The sequence below is a fragment of the Convolutriloba macropyga genome, chromosome 2 (genome assembly GCF_964194025.1).
Source record: "Convolutriloba macropyga chromosome 2, txConMacr16.3, whole genome shotgun sequence".
Lineage (NCBI taxonomy): Eukaryota > Metazoa > Xenacoelomorpha > Acoela > Convolutidae > Convolutriloba > Convolutriloba macropyga.
The window spans coordinates 36999994-37021045 of record NC_134469.1 but is presented as its reverse complement, the minus strand read 5'-3'; the positions used below and the strand labels follow the sequence as shown (position 1 = coordinate 37021045).

The window sequence follows — 21052 nt, the reverse complement described above, 5'->3', positions numbered from 1 at the left end:
TTTTTTGACTTCTGTACGCTAGTTTCTTTTTTGCTCATTCTACTCAAAGCTTTTTTACAGCTGCTCAGCAAATCAATCTATTATGAATTATGTCAATAAAACGGAATCAAGACTGGAAACTGGATAAACCCATACAAGAAGTTTTAGATGATCATTATTTAAACTTATTTATGTTATTGTTCTAATTATTCCTATTTACCAGGTCTGCTGTTTATTGTATTGATACTAATCTCTGTATTCTCTCATTAAGAAACAGGAGTATGTCTATCTAAGAATTTCAATCAAAGTAGATCGCACGTGAAAGTATTTTGTACAACAGTAAATTTTTTCTGTTCTTTCAAACACAATCGGGGTTATATGAATAAACGGCGGCTATTTTCCGGCAGTTTACCCCGCTTTTTGAATTTTGAGACAAAAACGCGCAGAGAACAAACAACTACCGCGTTCTGTTTCTCTTTTCGTTTTGGAAATAGCCCACAATTTGATAAATGCATCAGTTCCTCTGATAAAACATCAAGTGTGGATTGATTGAAGGTTGCCTTAAGGCGACTAAGTATTCTTTCCAAGAAGTTTGCTGAGAAAATTAGCCAATTTATGCCACGCTGTAGCTTATAGTTTGAAGAACGTCTAAATAAGTGTGAAAGCAAGTTTGAAAATATAAACGAAACGTGCACAAAAACTTCTGCAAGAGAAATCCCTCAACTGAAGCGAAGTCTCATAAAATTGGGGTCATAGCAGTAATCCTGGTTCGTGATAATCTCTTTCTTGCTGGTCAGACAATTGACTCTGTTTACGAAACGAATCATTTTTATGTTCACATCGGTCCAAGATTTGGAATTTTAATAGATACAGTTCAAGGTTTTAAAAAAATGAGCGTACATTTGTAATTGTTCGTAATTCTTCTGATAAGATTTTCTGATAAGCTCATGAAAATTTATAGTTTTTTGATCTTTTGCTTGCCGCAGCGAAGCCATAGCAACAAAACTGTCAGAATTACCAAGCTACAACATACAATAGGTATGCACAATAGGATAGCCACTGCTTGGGTAAAAGACATGGCCAGACTGTCTTCGACTCCGAATGAAAGTGTGTGCTTTTGTGAGATGAGATAATCGATAGTCTTTCTCAATTTAACTTGAGCGCCTTCGGTTGATATTTGCTTGACAAGCCGCACATTTTCTAAGTATTTGTGGTAGTTGGTGTGGATTTGTTCGAGTGCTGTTAAAAGCTGGCTGGCTGATGGGTTGGTTGGGACCACAATTCCGTAGTCGTGTGAAGTGAGTGATCGGGTGTTGGTGTGTTGGTCGCGCATCTGAGGGGCGGCTATGAACACTTTTTCAGCCAGAATGCCTTCTGTAAGAGAGCTGCTGCCACAATGAGTCAGAAAGACATGTCTGAAAGGATAAGGCGCTCTAATTATCCAAATATTCCATAAGACTGATATAATCACTAGTGAGATCCATCAATTGCTCTCGTAAAACTAAAGAAGTCGGTTGACTCTTTTCCATTGCTCCAAAAACAATCTAATCAATATTTGTAGAGGTGCTTTTTTGCCAATTTTTTGTCTAAAATTGTTTAAATTGATTTTGTCAAGATTAACTTCAACTGAGAATCCGGCATAGTTTACTGACAGCTTAGTGTCAATTTGAAAATCCATGTTCAAATTAAACATTAAATCGTTAGCGAATGCCTCGTGTATTAATCTTTTGTCTCCTAGCCCTCTCGTTTATGACAATAAGTCATCCATTGAGTAGTCGTCGTTGCATTCTTGATCCTGCGATTTTTATTAGTTTGTTCTGTGCTCATTGGGTCAGTCAAAACGAAAAAAATGGTCTTGAAAATTGTCCCCTCTCATTGGGTGACAAAGTTTATTAAAACGCTCTCCACTTATTTTTCTGGAAATCATTTATTGTATTAAGTGTATATTTACATTTTTTTGGGTGTTGTTACCGAGACTGGACACTCTCCCGTTTCGTCAGTTGTTCGAACTTAAAACGAATTTTAAGGAACTGTTTTTAGATTTTGCTTATTCTCTTTATAGTTTTCCTCGGATATTGTTTTGACAGTTAATCGGTTAAAAATTGTAACGAAGTTAGAAAATATATTTTTGTACTTTTGCAGGGGCACGAGTGAATTTTCTACTGCTTAAGACTATATTTAATCTCTCAAATGTCACTGAAACTGGATGTAATAGTCAATGCCGGATGTGAAACAACAGCGTAGGTTTATCTGATGAAAAGTTATGGAAGTGTAAATTTTAATGGTTTTTTATGCATCTTTCTAAGGGAGAGTGTAAGAACTGTGTGGAAAGACTAGGGACTATTTTTTTGTTCTTATGCAGCATTTTTTTCACAAGGTTTTTAGTTTCAATTTGAATTATATCTGCAAATTGTTTATTCGCACAAATAATAAACATTAATTGGACTTTTAGAGGGTTTTGATCGTTTGCAGTATATATCAGAATTGTCCGATGAAATTTTGAGCTATTTTTTAATTGTTGTAGACACGTTTTTAGCGGCCTTTGTGTTCCTCTTCAAACTATTACACTACGTGAGTTTTTTGGTTGGACTAAGCTTCAATAGTGGCTTCATTTATCGCTGGAGTATATTGATATCAATAAAAATTGTTTTCCTTATAGAAATTCAATTAAATTGGTGCCAAATATGGGCCTTTCTTTGTCTACTTTTTGGTGATTTTGGAAAGCCTTTGGGTTTATTAAGCAATTATCGTTCAATGTGCTTAATGTCCTGTGAATCAATAGAAAGTTTCCTTAAAGAGGCTCCAAAGATCAATTGTTGAAAAGTCGTGAAACTTTCAGGAAGGTTTGTTAATAGCCGCACAGCGATAGCTGGGGCTATTATTGGCCTTCTCTTGGTTTTTTTTATTTCGTGATTTTTGTTACAACCACATGACGTCACAACCACTTCAAATCTGCTTTTTGTTCATTCGTTCATGCAATTTCAACTAGAGTGCGTGCGTGACGTCATTTTTCGCTCTTAGTGGAGCGAGTTCATTGGCGTGATTAAATTTTTGGTCGTGATTAGATTTTTATTTCGCGATAGCTGGGGCTATTATTGGCCTTCTCTTGGTTTTTTATAATTCAAAGAATTTGAATTCTATTGGGCCGCTGTCTTTTTTTTAAAGATCTGTTCACACATTTTCATGATTTTTGAAGTCAAATTGTAGTAGTGATTTTGGTCACGCGAAACAAGAAATGGAGCGAAAAAGCGAGTGGTTTTGCGGCGTGAAATTTTTCGCTTTAATTTTAAAGTAGATTGAGAAAACGGTGTTTGAACAAAAATTTTCTATCTCGCTAGTGGTTTTTTGTTCACATTCGGCAATTTCATTTTGGTTTTTACTGTTTTTTTTTCAGTTTTTTTGGATCGGATTTTTTTCTAAATGATTTTCCCAATTCATTCGTAGTTCATTCTAGGCCCAGATTTTTGTTAGACTCAATATTACATTTCTCGCTAGTGGTCTTTTGTTCTCACTAGCGGCATTTTGACATTGATTTTCTGTTTTTTTATCTGTTTTTTTTAAAATGGTTTTCCCAATACACTCATAGTCCGTTCGAGGTCTAGTTTTTTTGTTTAGTCGTGATTTTGCCGAAACAGGAATTGGAGCGAAAAAGCGAGTGGTTTTGAGGCGTGAATTTTTTTTTGCTCCAATTTTAAAGTAGTGAGAAAACGGTGTTTGAACAAAAATTCGGTTTCTCGGTTGTGGTTTTTTGTTCACATGCGGCAATTTCACTCTGATTTTTACTGTTTTTTCGATTTTCCGGATCGGATTTTTTAAAAATGGTTTTCCCAATCCATTCAGCTCATTCTAGGCCTAGTGTTTTGTTTGAAATAAATTTTTATTTCTCGCTAGTGGTTTTGTTCACATGCGGAATTTTGACATTGATTTTCTGTTTTTTTTTCTTATTTATCTGATTTTTAAAATTGTTTTCTCAATTCACTCATAGTCCATTCTAGGTCTAGTTTTTCTGTTTAGTCAATGAAAATTCTTTGAATTGTACGTCAGGACTTGTCCTGCTTTGTTTTTTCGCGATTTTTGTTACGACCATATGACGTCACAACCACTTCAAATCTGCTTTTTGTTCATTCGTTCATGCAATTTCAAATAGAGTGCGTGCGTGACGTCATTTGTTGCTCTTACTGGAGCGAGTTCATTGGCGTGATTAAATTTATGGTCACACTTGACTTACTCACTCTCAAAAATGACTTCCTCAGTTTGAAGTTGACTTATTTACTTTAATTCAAAGAGATAAGGTCAAAAGGGTGTTTCTCACTCTTATTGAAGGTTATTTGAGAGCAGCTAATAAAGGCAGCAAAAACTTATACAGATTTTTAATCAAAATATGACATAGCCTTTGATGAAAAGACGAATTTTTTTGGTCTGTCTTTTACTTTTTTTGAGACTGCAGATCTACGAAGCTATTGCGGCTATTTTCTGGCAATGTGCCAGTTATGTTTGGAAAATTGTTAAAAATTTGAGTTCTTACATTCTGATGGTCAATGACTGATGATAAAGGATATTCCTTGGTAAGATGTTATTAAACTTCCAATTTGGCAAGACAAAATTTCGATGTTCGATTTATCAGATTTTTGTCCGATTTTAATTTTTCCCTATGTTCTTTTAAACTGGATAGTTGCGTGAATGGCCTAGATGATTAGGTAGTTGACTAAGGCTTATGTCATTTTTGCTTCTACTCGATTTTTTTCCAGATTGACTTGTTCAGGCAATTGACCTAAAACCAAAAGAATTTATATTGACCTACCTCACTCTGAAAAATGACATTCAACATGAAAAGGTCAGGTTTACATGTTTTAGACCCATTATGGACAGTTTTTCCCATGAGTTATTATTTTAGACCACTAATATTTCAGGCAAGAATGTTTTTAATTGCTCTCAAACGAAGTTTGTAGCAATTATATTAGTCCTGTCGGTCTTTTTTTTATGCGATTTTTCGCTTGACCAATTTTTCGTCTGACGCTTTTGACTTTTCGTCCTCAAAAACGGGATAAACAGGTAGCGCCCAGCGGGCATTATGTGCTCTTAGAGCCTTTCAGGTCTGTTTCAGCTCAAACTGTCTTGGAGACTTATACTTATACTTATGGTGTGAGGGGCGGTTCTTAGAGGTTGACACCCCCCCCCCCTTTGTTGACCCCCCACCCCCACTATTGGCTCCACCCCCCCCCCACCGCGCTTTTGCCCCCCCCACCCAGTGCTGCCCCCGGTGCACCCCCCCCCCCCCCCCCGTGGCTAGCTACTGACCAAGCCAACCGCTCGCCGGTCGTTTGAGAGCAATTCGCCCGACGTTAGTCGGTTATGTTTCAAGATTCTGTTTTGTTAGGGGGTCTATGCAGGCGCAACTACTGTGAAAATGGACCAGTGCTGGATTGGAACCAGCATCTCTTACTTGCAAGCCTAGTGTGCTACGCATTTACACCAACTGGTCTGAAGCTCTCGAACTTGGGCATCTCTTATAACCCATTCTCACTTTCTTTCTTGTTCCTCAAGGCTTCATTTCTCGTCAAGTATACGTTGAACAAGTAGAGCTTTTTGTCAAGCTATGCCAAGCTTATCTTATGCACAATTTACATTAGGTTGTTCTATCTCAACCTTACATGTTTTATATTGATCATGCTATTTCTGGAGTTGAGTTTGAATAAAATGAAAAGGCAGGAGATTAAAACTTTTTTCCGGTTGAAGTTTTTGGCTAATTTTTGCTCAATTTTTTTTTCAATTGTTCGGACATATCCCTTCATCTCCCAACTATTGCTCCTCCCAAGTACCTCAGCCGCACCCCAACCTAAGCCCAAATCCCCTATCTAGAAGCTCATCCGTCCACAATGTCAGTTTGAAAGGGGAGTGAAAATTGATGTTCGAGAGAAGTTTTACCCGCACGCTGCATTGTCTCTTGTCACTGTTTTACTTTCACTGACAGCTTTTAAAAAGTTGCACGACAGTTGCACGACAGCTTTTAAAAAGTTTTTTTTCCAGTTCTTCCTGCATTTATGCACCTCTTATTGCTTTGCCATTGGGTATCAATAATGGGATCTTTTCGTTTGTGCCCCCCCCCCCCCCAGTACGTCATGCGCTCCCCAGTTACAGAGCACGTGCCATTACATAGTAAATCATTATGTAAAAATATGGCACGTGCGTGGGGGGGGGGGGGTGCAAATAATATGAGCGCGCTAAGCTGGGGGGCAACCGAAAAAGATCCCAATAAAAATCGGTGTGCTTTTCTGACGGAGTATAGAGAGTATAGATTAATTGTTTAAGAGTTTACCATAATATTTCTTGCTTTTGAATATTGCGATGATTAGTGAATGTTTGTTTCAGCCTATTTTATTCGTATTTTTGGCTGCCTTGTCACTGATTTTCTATCACCAATTGTCTCTCATATTAAGAAAAAACAATTGGAGAGTTCTCTGCCTTTCAACGGGTAATTTCATGTGCCCGATGTTATATTGTTACTCTCAGCTGTAGTTGTCGAAGTGGTATAAATTGGTAAATCGCTGGGGCATTGAATTCCGGTGAGGTCTCTAAGTTAGCTTTAGCAGTTAATTTCGTGCAAAATGAGCTCAAAGTTGTCTGAGGGGCATAAATCTATTGCCAAAAAGCAGGTTTTGAAATTTGTAACCCATTATCCCATGAGAAACTTTTGAAATAATTATTTTGCAATTTCAAAAAAGGTTTGAAAGTTATAGGTCTTAATTTGGCTTCAAAATGTCGGAGACGTTTTTACTACCCGATCTCAGCTCTCATGAGTATATTGCTACTCTGTAAACGTAAAATAAAACTGAAGTAAACTTAGATATTCTTTTACATAATTACTCTACGGCTTAAAAAATCAATTTTATAGAATGGTCAAACATAAGCTTAACTATCAGCTACTTAAGAAGCATCAAAATCCATTCTTTTAATGTATAATTGATCATCAAAAAATTCTCGTTTTTACTCGCCTAAAAGTGGGCGAGTCCAATCTGATTGGAGAATTTTGGTTTCCTTTATTAGGGTCTTTGTATTTCGATCTAGTACATTTCGCAGGCTTTCATATGATACATCTTAACTGCAAATTGACTAAATATTTGGCTGAAACTGACTTAGAGCCCTAGAGCGCCTAGAGCTTGAATGAGCCCCTAGATATTGGAGCAAACTAACATTTAACATAGAGATAACAAAATTGCTTACACTTTATTTTGTGCCAGTATCTCTGCCTGAGGAAGCTTCTTTTTGACGAAGAAGCGCCGAGCGTCAATCATGGATTCCATTGAATCAGTCCAGTTCCTGTGAGACCAAATGACGTTATAGTTATCTTGCCTCTCTAGTGCGTCCAGCATCAGCTGAAACTGTTGGTGGGAGAAAATAGCGTAAGTGCCCATGGAGATGTAAAGAATGGGTCTGTCACTGTTTGCGATGAAACTGAACAAGTCTTCTGGCAACTTTCTTCTGTTTTGGGAAACTGGCAGCATTCCAGTCACCACAATATGTCCTCGGGTGTCCTCTTTCTGTGGAAAAACTGGCTCTCCTAAACGCAAACAAATTGATAAAAAATATTCAATTTTCATCTTTTGACGTCTTGTATAATTTTGAAATATAACTATCGAGCAATCATTTTCTAGTCGGACGTCGTATATAAGACAAAAACTCTGCCAGGATATTCAAAATCTCACAGCATAAAAATTATAGTAGAGCAAATGGTTTCTAAATAAATTTCTAAATAAGTTTATTTTAGTAGAGCAAATAAACAATGACAATATGCACAATTTTATCATGTAATAACTCTGGTTGTTTACTATGCGAAGATTGAGTGATTCACGGCTTATACAAAGATTCTTTCGACTGAGTTGAAAAATACAACCGCAGAATCAAACCTGCGTGGGCGATAGCAGGATAGAGTCCCATGAGATGGACAAAGTTGTTCATGGGTGGCAAACCGAGATCACTTCTGAGTGAGTTGAACAGTTTCAATTCATTAGATGTAGATATAGTATTGAGTGTGACCAGGAATGCCAAGTGGAGTGCGCCCAGAGCTTTCACAATCACATCCGGGGTGTCATCAGAGGGTATGAGGAAAGGAAGCCAGGAAGGCGAAGTGTTCATTCTCTGACCCTCTTTGTAGACAGAAGGGTGTGGTACTCCACTGGCCCAAATAGTGGCAAAGGGAATCTGGTGCTTCTCTGCTATGACTGAGCACACACAGCCAAAAACCACTCCTTTTATTGGGTTAAAGCCAGGGATATCATTCACGTGCATATCCTAAATTCAAATTCATAATCTGGTGGTCCCGGGACGAGGTACCAGCGCCGATTTACAGCATTTTTCTGTAAGAAATGCGCTGAAATTATGTAAACAATGCGCCGAAGCTCGAAATCCCTACTTGCGCTAAAACTTTAAGAAAATCTCAATGTTCAGCGCAGTTATTACACGCGCTGAAACTTTGAATCTGTCAATTTTCAGCGCATGTAAAATAAAGATGGGCAAGAATATCGCGAATCCAGGACGCAGTGTTAAATTGAAAGCTGAGACAGCGTAGAACGGGGCTTGAAACATCTGGAATAAAATATTCTGAACAAGAAAAACAAGTTTTTGATTTCCATCTTATATGTAATGCTATTCATAGCAAAGTACTGCTGTCAAGATGATCGTTAATTGTCAGACAAGCGTTGTCGTCTACTTGATGGCATTTGAAGGATTGGGAATCTGTGCACGCAATTGTATGCAATACTTAATACACGGGTCATTTATTGCTCTTGTTAACTAACACATCCAATTGCGATTCTGAACTGTTTAACAAATTTAAAAGCGACAAGCTGTAAGTGTAATTCACACTTGTAAAATGCAACTGAAATTCTTAAAAAAATTAAAGCAGAGATCTCGAATAGGTAAGCATTGTTTTCAATTCCACGCAGTGACCATCGCTAAAGCGCGTGTATTCAATTAATTTCTAGTTCTACCGTGAAGGTAACAGTAATGATTAAACGGACGGGATAAAGTGCGTCTTTGATTACATGAGCTTGATTCATCTATGAGGAAAAAGTCTGATCTAGCTTGTGAGGATCAGCTCACTAATCAAAATTATGATAATTAAAGTCTGGTCATAAACGAGCACTGCCCCGGAATCTTAGGAAAAAGCGATGTGATCAAAAGAAAAAGTTTCATAATACGTTAAAGACAACGAAGAGTCAAATTTGCGAAAAGCAACACTTAGGTAGTCAATGGTGCTATAACAACAGTTGAAAAGTTTGAAAACATTTAAGAGGGCTGAATTGTTCCGACCCCTCTTGAGGGGGGAGGAACTATATACTCAAATGGTTTTTTTGTTCAGACAATTTTGACCAATCGATATATTCGTCGTACAGAGTTGTGAGTGGTATCATTAAAAAGCCCCTCCAGCATAGAATATTGAATTGAAGAGATTTTTTTTGAATTTTTTATTTTACAGAGAGTTATCGAGGTTCGAAGTTTTGTGAAAAATAGACGGACTTAAGTTGTTTTCACATTTTCCGGAATTTCGCCTAAATTTTCGTCAATTTTGTTAAAAATTGTAAAGATTGTTAACAATAGTACTTTTCATATTATTTTTAAAAATTAATTAAGTTTTTTTGACTATATTGGTTAAGTTTTCTGGCTAAAATTTTGGCTAAACATTTCAGAATTCAGCTTTTTTTCATTAAAATTGCCCTAAATTTAGCTTTTTTGTCTTTTTTGACTAAATTTGCCAATAGTACACACCCCTTTCTTAGTAAACAACCTTAGCAAACTACTATGGGCGCCAGTTTTACTTCCACGTCCATTGAGAGAAGTCTAGAATCTAAATTTTGCTGTTTTTCTAATAATTTTACTCAATGATTATTAAAAACACAGCATTTATTTTTGATCTTTCAAAAAATGTCTGGATATAAAGCAGTTGAAACAATTGAGTGTTCTAATTGGACGATCAGCAATTGCAGAGCTGGTTTTGGTCCAATCTTGGACTGGTACAGTCGAGAAAACAATTCGCATTGTAATCAGTCCGTTTTTAAAAACAAAGTTCGAGCTTTTTTATGTTAATTAAAGAACAGAACAATTCACATCAAAGCTCACTATTGAGAGGTTCAAATGGCTTCCTGAGTAGTCCCAAATCAATGTTATTTTCTCTTTTTGAAAGATTTTGGTGGTTTTGACCTTTAAAAATATTTGCTTTTTAAAAAAACAATGGCTTAGTGAACTTTGCGGCACTATTTTTCTTTTCATTTGGTCAACTTGTAGCTTAGTGTCAGCAAAGAAAGAATCTCTTTTCTGCTCTTTTTTCTATTGAAATAAATTTTAATCTTTTTTGCGGTTTTACGCGTCAAGTTATGGTTTTCTGGCTTTGATACCACTCGATTTCAGATTTTTTTTCTTTTGTGTATTAGCCCCTTTTTAACGTATTTTTTTTCTCGTTTTGTCACATCATCACATTATTGACAGTTCACATGCTACATTATTGGCGTTCAACGTAAGGCACAAATGATCATATAAAAGTCTTGAAAGGCAATATGGTTTTAACGGCTTCGACATCCCTTTCTCGAAGAAATTGACTTTTTTACAATTGTTTTTAACTGCTGATTTTACTTTATCTTTTTAGTCATATGAGATTACCTGAATAATGACAGGTCTCAGAGGCAATTCATGAGGAAATAAATGAGCCTTTATTCTGATTTGAGTAGATTGCTGATGGCTTTAATGAAATCAATTGTTTTAAAAAACTTTTTAACGTTGTTAAACATCGCATTTTTGTTCTTTTTTGGCTATTTGTTTCCTATTCTCGTTAATTGAAAGTCAAATACGAATTTTTTAATTTCGAGGGAAGGTGCAAGTGTACCAAATCTAATTTTTGATTTTTGTCTATTTATTGTTCTTTTTGTAGAGTTAAGACATTTTCTGAGTAAATACAGGCCTCAAGCGCTTCCTTTGGACAAAAAGAGGAACCCATCTATTTATTTCACTTTGCAGCTAATGGTTTTCATGACATTGAAATTAATTGTTTTCGAAAAAAAAAACAAAAGTTTTAAATAATTTTGCCATTTTTTTTCTATACTTGTTACCTATTCTCATCAATGAGAAGGCCTATACCACATTTTTGGCGTTCGAGGAAGTCTCAATTGAACATATTTATAAGGGTCAAATTTGGCTTCAGGGCTTCGGCAGCGTTTTCTCGCAAGTTTTAATTGAATTTTTTTGTCTCTATTTGTTGATTTTTTGTAACCGCATAAAAAATTGACAAATGACAGGTCTAAATGCCCTGTTTTGGAGGCGTATGTGATCATAAACACATTGGATAAACATATTGCCATCTAATGGTTTTCCTTAGTTTGAAATTGATTGCTTTTCAAAATATAAGCCATTTTTTTATCTTTGCTGTTATTTTGTTTTTTTTGTCTAATTGCTACCCAGCTTTTCTACAGAGTGGTCTCGTATCTTTTCTAGTGAAGTATTAATTATTTGAGCTTGTTTGAGCTGGTTAGTAAGTGTTTTTGTAATGGACATAAAGTTTTGGATGTAATTACTTTTTGTTGTTATTGTTGTTTGATTTTTTGTTAGTCTTGACTTGCTTTTTTAATAATGACTGATCTCATCAATCTAATGCGGCGTGTTTTTATTCCACTGAGTTTTTTTTTGCGCTGGAGGCGATCTTTGTGCATACACATTTTTTTGAAAAATACTTGATTTTTGGGGTTTTCTATCTGTTCCTAATTTGATAGACATTTATGCCAAAAGTTTGGATGAGCGGGGTCGGAACTTTATGTGCGAATGCACATTACCGAGCCTCCTTGTTTGCTATTATATTCTGAACTATGTATCAAGAACGATATCCCTAATATCAGATCTGGACGATCCTTCTGTATCAAAGAATCCAAGCTGGGCAGCGCATGAATCATCAAACCTGAAAAATAAAATGAACTATCAGGAGGATTGGCAATGTACATAATGTTCGCACTCGTCATTTGATAATAATCAAAAATAACCAAAATTTCTTCTTAAAAATGTTAACACTCTCAAAATAAGGTTTTGGTATATAGGCTCAGACACAGACTTGTGATGCTGCTTCATTTAGGTAATGGAGCTCAAAGTTGAAAATTTTGTTATGCGGGAGCTGCATGATAATAAAGAACGCAGAATTTAACCAAGAATATCACCGATTGTTGACCGTCGGACATCAAACAAAATTGCAAACAAAATAGCCAAAGACTCGTATCTCCTCGAGTTTGATGAAAGTACATAGCACCCTGAGTCGATTCTAAATGACAAAGATAGCGTTTACTACTGGATCCCGCATCACAACATGGAAAAAGGTGACAAAAATTGAATTTTAATTACGAACTTCGATAAATTATGTATTAATTACTGGATTGTTCCGACCCACTTTAGTGGGGTGAGGAATTACATACTCAAATGGGTTTTTTTGTTCGGTAAATTTTGGGCGAGCAATACAATAATCGTAGAGAGACTTGAGTGGCAGTAGGCATTAGAAAGCCCGTCCAGCGTGGAGTATGCAACTAGAAATATTTTTCTGATTTTTGCTTTCTACTGGGAGTTATCGGGTTTTAACGTTTTGTGAATAGTAGGTGTAGGCATGGAAAGCTAAACTTAAGCGTTTTTCGGAAAAGAACCAAATTAATACTGACCTTGAATTATTCCCAACACAAAAGCGAATTCTAAATTTGAAACTGTACAAAGATAATCATGGTGAAGAAATTTCAACTGATGAGAACGGTTGAATAAATAAATATGGACTCTGATAAAGATTATATCATAGATTGAACATCAAAATTCTCACCCACGTAATATTGGATTAGAAACCCAAATTAGGGGCCTAGGTTATCAAAGTCATGATTGATCTTCTGAAAACTTTTCCCAAAAAAGCATTTTTCACACAAAGATTCGGAACATTTGGTAATAATAGGACCAAACTATCATGACCAAACGTAGATAAGCAGTATATATACGGCTCAATTTTAGCCAATTTTTGTAACCAAAATCAGTCTGAAAATAATTATATTGTCATGATAATCCGAATTGCAGAGTAAATTTTATTAAACGAGTGAGTTAACAGATCTCTGTCGTGGTTTCGAAAATTGTAGTAATTGTTTGAACTAGTATACTGTGGTAACTAGACTTTTCGTTAAATTAACTTTGCAAATATTCAACTAATTTCTCTTTTTAGACATTTTCTTATAACTTAGTAGAGCTTAAACTGTTATCTAGTAGGTATTTGCTAAACGCTTCGATACTTGGCACTCATAGGCATTTGTAACTAGTTGGTCTGAGGGAACCATAGCCTGTATTGATTAGGACTGGGTAAGACTTAATCGTTTCTTTCGATTTTCTGTTAATCAACACGGTAATTGTACTACTTTAGTAACTTCACAATACATCTCTAAGGATCTGAAATCATACTCAATCTAGCTTCAATTTATTGGATTTAAATTAGTTTGGTGACTAGTAAAGTACTGATCAACAAACCACTAATTAGGTTAAGTTAGGTTAACGAACTGGATGACAGCATCGAATCCCGGACAACATCAAGACGATTGATTTCTGAGAGTATTAATCGGCCAGGCTCCTTCTAGGAGACCGCATAGTGAAGCCACTCTGAGGGTAGGCCTGCCTGCTTGTAGAAGACTTGGCAAGTTAAGTTAGCCCATGTAGTACGGAATGGTGAACCAAGTAGAAAATTTAAAAGGTCAGCAGTAACCTGAAGTACCTGACGGGCAATGTCTTAACGTTCTATCAAGTTGGTTAATACTCGTCTGGTTGGGTTGCGGAGTGAACACCGACGAGCTCTTCACGTCATATACTAATTGTTTTAAGTACATTGGTTGATCGATTAATTAGAAAGTGAATTGAGGACCTGGTATAATTTTCGATCTTAGAGTCACCAATTTATTTCATTTGGTAAAATACTTCTTAGAAGCTAAAATATCATATAACATAGAGAGGCATTACAAACATATTCTAATAAGATCAGTAATATTGGCAATTGACTACAGTTCTATAGCGCCTGAAAATACTTTCTTTAGAACTTGAACGGAGGGCCTGGTATAACCCTTTAGTCTAGTTAAGAGAAGAAGGTTTGTGAAGTTACTATCCAGTCCAGTAGTTTTCTCTAAAGATAGATTCAAGGAACAATTGTGGAATTGAGAATAGGGTAAAACCTCCAACCTAAATATTCAGATTCTATCGTAGGCGATATTTGGTCGCTTTTACTGACATTTTCCGTATTTTTGTCCAAATTTTTGTCAATTTTGCTAAGATTTGTCAAAATTGGTTACGGTAGTGTTATTGATTTTATCTTTAAAAATAGAGGAGAGTTGCTGAATTGTTTAATCCGAGTTGTTTGGCCAAAGTTTGTGCTAATTTTTTCAAAATTCAGACCCTTTTGGACAAAATTGGGACCAAATATGCTTACTTGTAGCTTACTTTCTTTAACTTTGTTGGAGGCAGACACCTTAAAACCGTGGTAATTTTCTTAGCTCAATGCGAGAGCGAGTTATACTACCACTGGATTCAAGCGTCTTCTGGAGTTTTATTTTGCAGTTTTTTTAAAATAGTTTTGCAAATTTAAACTTAATAAATATACAAAGTGTATTATTTATTTTTGATATGCCGAAAATTTTTGTTTAAAAATTGATCTAGTTCACAACCATTTGAACAATTGAGTAATTTTTTAGCCGCGCAGCAATATCAGGGCTGGATCTCATCCTAGATCCTTGCGGTAAAAAGTTTTAAGAATTCAATGTGGCGCTGTTTTTTTAAAGAAAAATTTCTGCATCTAGAGTTTTTTGTAAATTCCTGACAAGAGTTTCAAATCAGGGCTTAATTATTGACAGATACTATTTCAAGAAAAACAAGGCTCAACGAATATAAAATATGATTTCAGAGTTAAGCTCATGGTTTTTTTGGCTCTGAATAATTGTTTTCGTAAAATTTTATGGATTTCTTATGTTTTTGCTTTCAGTTTTTATTATTTTTGTAGTCCAATGGCTCAGTCTCAACAATCAAAGATACAATTCGCTTTTTAGGAGGTGTTAGGGAACCTACACAATGCTTTCAGTTGTTACCTAATGTTTCATTTGAAAGAATGCGGATCTGGGAAAAGGCACAATGTTTGAAAAAGCATATATGAAAATGTTAATTATTTTTGTTGATTAGTTTATGCTTTTGGGCTGAGACATAATTCTCTCGCCAATATTAGAATTTTTTTTTTTAAAAAAATACATATGTTTGTCTTTCTTTAGGTTGTTGTGCCAGATATATCTGATAATGATAAGTTTTAACTGCTTCCCGGGACGTTTCTGTTTACAGCTATTTGTTTTAATGACTTTCAAATTAACTTGTTTTTTTAAAAAATGATTTTTTTTAAATCTCTCCTTTTTTCTTTCATTTTCGTCACAATGTAACTCATTCTCAATAATAAGAAGTCTCAACTACTTTTGTTGATTCAAACATTTTTTTGGTTTGTTTTTTGTTTTGAATGATGGCTTCCAACATTTGGTTCCATGAAAATTTTTCCAGACCTCTTTTGTTCAAATCTTTGGTTTCGTTTTGTTGTAATTTCTCAGCAGTCCTTCCAATTGGGAAGACCCGTTGATTTTAAGATGAAAAGCAAGTGTGGATTTACAGTTCTTGCATTTAACATCTTATAATTAGAGTGCCCTGAACACTGTGGTGTGGTTAAATTGTTGTTGAAATTTTGTCTTCTGCCTGTATTTGTTCTCAATTTTAGTTTCGTGACTTAATCTCAATTATAACAAGTTCAATTGGTTTCTTGGGATTTTGAAATTTAATCCATCTCTTTTTTTTGTTGAAATCGTATGTCTGAAATGACTTTGAAAATATTTGTTTCTTAAAACATATTTGAATTTTTCAGCGTCGTCTTTTTTTAAAAGCATTTTTGGTCAACTTGTAGCTTAGTCTTAATAAAGAAAGGTCAAAAATCGTTTCGTGTGAGCTATAGTTCAATCTTAACGGCTTTAATTAACCAATAACGATTTTAGGTAACTAATAACGGTTTTAGTTCCAAACATTTGTTTCTCGGTTTGTTACTACGAGATTTCATAAATGGTTTGAGATTTTATATTTTTTCTTTTTCAAAGATTTTTATTTTGATTATATATTATCACACTAATGGTAGGTCCCATTGGTTTTGAAATATCGCGCAATTGAACACACTTTAAATGCTCTTAGTGACAAGTTTATGTTTTTAACGGCTCCACGAACACTTTCGCGCAATTTTTTATCGAACTTTTTGACTTTGCCGGTTTTTGTCATTTTTTTGTGGTCGTATGTCGTACACTGGGTAATGACAGGTCGCAGTCACTTCCTATGAAGATATAAATGCAGATTTTAGTTAATATCTAATGATATTAATCACTTTGAAATCAACTGTTTTCAAAGGTAGAACCGCATTTTTGAACTTCGCACCTTTTTGCTTTTTTTTGTCGATATGCTGCCCAGTCGCAATGAGGACATGTCCCATATCTTTCCTAATGAAGTATAGATAAATTTGGTTTGTTTAGATTTTATCTGCTGAGAGTTTAATTTCGTTATAACTTTTTTAATATAGACATCGAGTTTTGATCGTAATTAATGTGTGTTATTTTTTTATTATTGTCTTTTCTAGTAGTCATATTAACCACAAGTTTCATCGGCCCTCTTGCGTGGCTTTATTGTATTCTATTAGTGGTTTATTGAACGATATGCATGTTTTTGAAAATCTTCGATCTGTTCATCATTTGGTAGCCAAATTAAGTCAAGAATGTGGATGAACGGGGTCGGAACATTATGTACGTACGCATATGACCGAGCCTCCTCGTTAGAATATATTTATTCAAGTTTTCTTGCCTGTTCAGGTTCGATAGATTGGCATTAGCATGCAATAGTGTGCGGCAATTTTCCACCCAAATTCTAGCTAGTAAATGCTAGTAAAGTGTGACGAAATGCTTATAAATTCCTGTTTAATTTGAATATCTTTTTCGATGTCCTTGAATTTAGAGGTTTTGGGGCATTAATCTGACGTTAATTAAACATTCGCTCTCAGGCGTACTTAGATTTTTAGTTTTGGACAACTATATTGAGGCGAGCTTGCTTTGGCACTGTTTTAGAAAGAATTTAAGGGATGTACTCTTTTTAATTTGGCCAAAATGCAAAGTGCTAAATTAGTGCTTAAATATTTATCAAAATAGTTCTCACTAAGAGCACATTATCTGTGTATGATAAACAATTGCGGAGAAAAGGAATAAATTGGGTACTATGGCTATGTTAAAAGGTTACTTAGTCCCTTTTTCAGAAGATTTTTTAAAACGCATTATTAGAAACCTGCGGTGAAGTTGCGCATGAACTCTCTGCGGCTGATGCTAGGATCCAAATTTGGAAAGTACCAGGTGCCACTGTCGTGGAAATCTGCTCCCAAATTCCTCACAGTTTGTTCACACTGCGATCCAGTCACATACGTCACTCTATATTTACCACCTAAAGACAAAACATTATAGGACTTAATGTACCTACAAAACACAAGTTATCGCCAAGTATGTTATCAGTAAAAGCTATGTTTTTCAGTTTTACTATGGCAAAAATGTTTGGTGTCGCAACAAATTTAGACTACAGTGATCAAAAAATTCCAAGACATGCTATATCGGTATACGGCAAAATGAGAACGATATGATTCGTAATACAATACAATCAAATTAAGCAAACGCTGGTTGCAGTTGGGTGTAAACTGTTTCTGTTAAATTTCATTCTTTTGAAAAATACAATTTTATCAACTTTTTGAGTTATCCTTGGGTAGCCTACAATTAAGCTTACACTTTTTAGCAATTAAAAGACGCATCGAACGCTATTTTGAATGTCATTGCAAAACCAAGCAGCCGAGAATGCAAAAAACTATTTTCTAAAGAGCCTTTAAATGTGGATTACAAAAAACTCGATTAACTTTTTGTTAATGAACGGATGTCGTGGAAGCCTATTAGTCGGTTGGAGAAAGTTGAGTAACTATTGAAAGGGTTATCATGGCTTAGCTATAAATCAAATCGTTGTTACCATCACGTGTGTTTATTTCCCTTTTCGTCAATGTCAGTTTTGCGTGAGTTTTAACGGTACGATCTTGTTGGTAACAACAGATGTTAGGATGCGTGAAGTTGTTTCCCTTAGAAGACGACTTGTTTGCAAAACTTTGTTATCTTTCTGAGCGCAACGGAGCATAATAAAAAAGGAAACCCTGAATTTCCAAAACCACAGATCATCGTAATGTCGAAAATTTAGTGTAATTTTACTATGTATTATACAATATCAACAGAAACGCTTCTTAATGTACAAAAAAATCAAATAATGTTCATTATTGAAATAAATGTATTATTTTTTGGGTCCCTCAAAAATTCATTCAAAAAATATTTCATAACAAATATTTAGTTTTTGGTTTTCAGGAGCTTTGGTTTGGTTAAATTTTGTTCAATTCTATTGTCCACTTCCGGAAATAAAAAAAACTGATTGTCTTTTTCATATATATTTTTCTAAGAATATGATAGTGGTTTTCTACTACTGCTAATAATTCTTTTTGTTTAACTAGGTTGGACTTTAACTTTTTGGTTTGTCTCAAAAGGCTCCAATATTTGTAATTTTTGACATCTTGTCCACTTTGTAATAAAAATTTAGATTTAGATCAACTATACCGTCCAGATGAAAGCAGTCATATAGCGAACTGTTTCTTTCTTTGGCGTGATTATTTTGTTTCATTTTAATCGATGTACTTACAAATTAGGTACAAATTATTATCCGATAATATAACAAGCATTTTGCATTCATTAGGGTGCGAAAACATTAAAATAAATATAAAAAAAGATTGAAACTGTTCTTAAGATGCATCAAAATTTATGATGGTCTGATCAGCGGTCACTTTGTTTTGGGACATCTCTGATCAGATGTCAGTTTGACCTTTGACCTCAACTTGGGTGGCAACCAAATTATGTATTTATATCTAACCTTGCTGTACGTTGATTAGAGTACTCGCTATTGGGATTGTGAGGGAGAGATGGGAATCACATCCAGACACAATAGCCACATGTTTAACACAATCCACATCTCTTTCACACTGGTTGGCTCCACCTTGTTTACCCATGTCCCCTTCGCCCATGCATTCACCCTCAAGACAGTTCGATAGTTGAAAACACATAATCAAGCAGCATAATAGCTTTATAACCAGTTTCGAAACAACTGCAGCCATGATGAACAAATTGCATTTCATTTGAACTGTAAATATTGCTTGATCTTCAGCATAAAATTATACCAAGATTGTTGTGACATATTAAACTTAGTGGTAATATAAATTAGTTTCAAATCGATGTCACCGATTACGTAGGTCAACGTGTCATAAAGGTTGTCCAGAATTAAGCATATCTATTGGCTTCAAAGACTGGAATTTTAATTGGTATTAAGCAAGCAATAAAAGATTGAATTGAGATTTCTGACCTGCAAATTTTGATCAAAAATTTTGACAGAATAACACTCTCATCAGCGTAATTTGTATCTTAATGTTCCCACATTCTTTGAATAAAGGAGAATCTTATGCTTGCCCCAATTTCTCAATTTCTGATTTTTAAGGCATCCCAGTCTAACTTATGCATCATCATTTTAAAGCTATTTGCCTCTCAAACTTCACTGTAAAACATTCAAGAGTTCAATTTTTTTAAAGAAAAATAGTGAGGCGTAAAAATTGGGAACCTTTTCTCATTTTCAACTCCAACTTCAACAGATTTCTAGATTTTTGCTTCTTTTGACCAGTTTGTTGCTTTTTGAGATACATCAAAGAGAAACAAACTTTAATTGAAATTTCTACAGAAGCATCTGAGAGCTATACGCCAACGAGGCTTCGTTGATAATAAAATTTGTAGGACATCCCTGACCAAAAATAGTGAGACTGTCCCAAAGTCAAAAAAGCAAGTAAACAAATTAGCTGCAGAAATCCCTTCCGAAAGATTTTATGTCGCATAAACTTTCGGAGCAGTTTAACCTATTTTATCTAGATTCGGTATAGTTTTTTTCTTTAAAAATTTTTCAGCTTTCCGACCGTTCGAAATGTTTACATTTCTACTATCCTTGAAAAGTTTTGCGGTTCATAACCAGTTTACTTCTTATATGCTCAAATTTAGTGGAACAAGAGTGAAGTTATGAACATTTTCAACAAAAAAATCCGTTTTCAGGCGTTTTTAAATTCAAAGGAGAAATTGTTTCAGCATGTATGGATTTGTTTTCTGTTTGGAGTTAGACCCCCATCTCTTAAGTTTTTATATGATTGAAAGAGAACTGGATACAAAAGTTTGCTGGATACTTTTTGTCTTTTTGCGCAACTTGGTTGATTTAGCGACGTCTTCGTTATAGAAATACTTTGCCTCTGTTATAAATTACCCTAAGGCAATAGTCACCATTGTAGCACATGATCTTTAAAAAAATACATGCCATTAAAATTCTTTTTACTTCATCTTATCTCTTTCTTAAGATATGTAAGCCATAAAGCTTGGGTAGATCTGCGCATCGAAATTATATTTGGCAGTTAATTCAAAGAAGGTAAGATTTGGGAAGATAGTTTTCAGCTTTTAGGTCAGCATATCAAGTTTTGAAAATCTTTACTGACCCCTCAAAACTCATGCTTCAATAATCTCTTTTTAGCTTGTTTTTCCTACGCAACCGTCTGATCATCAACAGATGGGATTCATTGTTCGTGTTAAGCTATATCCTTTACAGTGAAGTTTTTTTCAAAAGTTTGAGACAAGTTCTAGTGAGTCTTTGATTATTATAGTGTGTTTTCTCATCAAAGGTACGTGGCCAAGAAAAACTAGATGTACAGAGAAACTTTATGACAGAGAGATATGTTCCAAGTTTGATTGCTTTGGAAAGTTTGAAAGGGTCGAAATTACTGAAGCTCACGTTAAATGTTTCACTGCTGGCGATTTTTGATGTTATTTTATCGGTTTCAGTTTGAGCTTCTTCTTTAATTTGCCAAATGAATAGTTTTACAGGCCTTTTT

The 21052-nt window shown here is 35.0% G+C and overlaps 1 protein-coding gene across 2 annotated transcripts; it reads right to left on the bottom strand.

The window, feature by feature from the left end:
• Positions 1 to 805: 805 nt before the first annotated feature.
• LOC142335259 (NDP-glycosyltransferase YjiC-like) lies at positions 806 to 19365 on the bottom strand. Of its 2 annotated transcripts, none has more exons than XM_075383680.1 (6): positions 19012 to 19365; positions 17353 to 17505; positions 11851 to 11917; positions 7884 to 8227; positions 7201 to 7537; positions 806 to 1394 (listed from the first exon to the last, which is right to left on the bottom strand). In XM_075383680.1, exons 1-6 carry the CDS (start codon positions 19271 to 19273, stop codon positions 935 to 937), a joined length of 1623 nt encoding a protein of 540 aa, XP_075239795.1. In that variant the 5' UTR covers positions 19274 to 19365; the 3' UTR covers positions 806 to 934. The 2 variants fall into 2 exon arrangements, with proteins under 2 accessions (XP_075239795.1, XP_075239796.1); XM_075383681.1 differs by lacking the exon at positions 19012 to 19365 and adding an exon at positions 18784 to 18862.
• Between the last annotated feature and the right edge of the window lie 1687 nt (positions 19366 to 21052).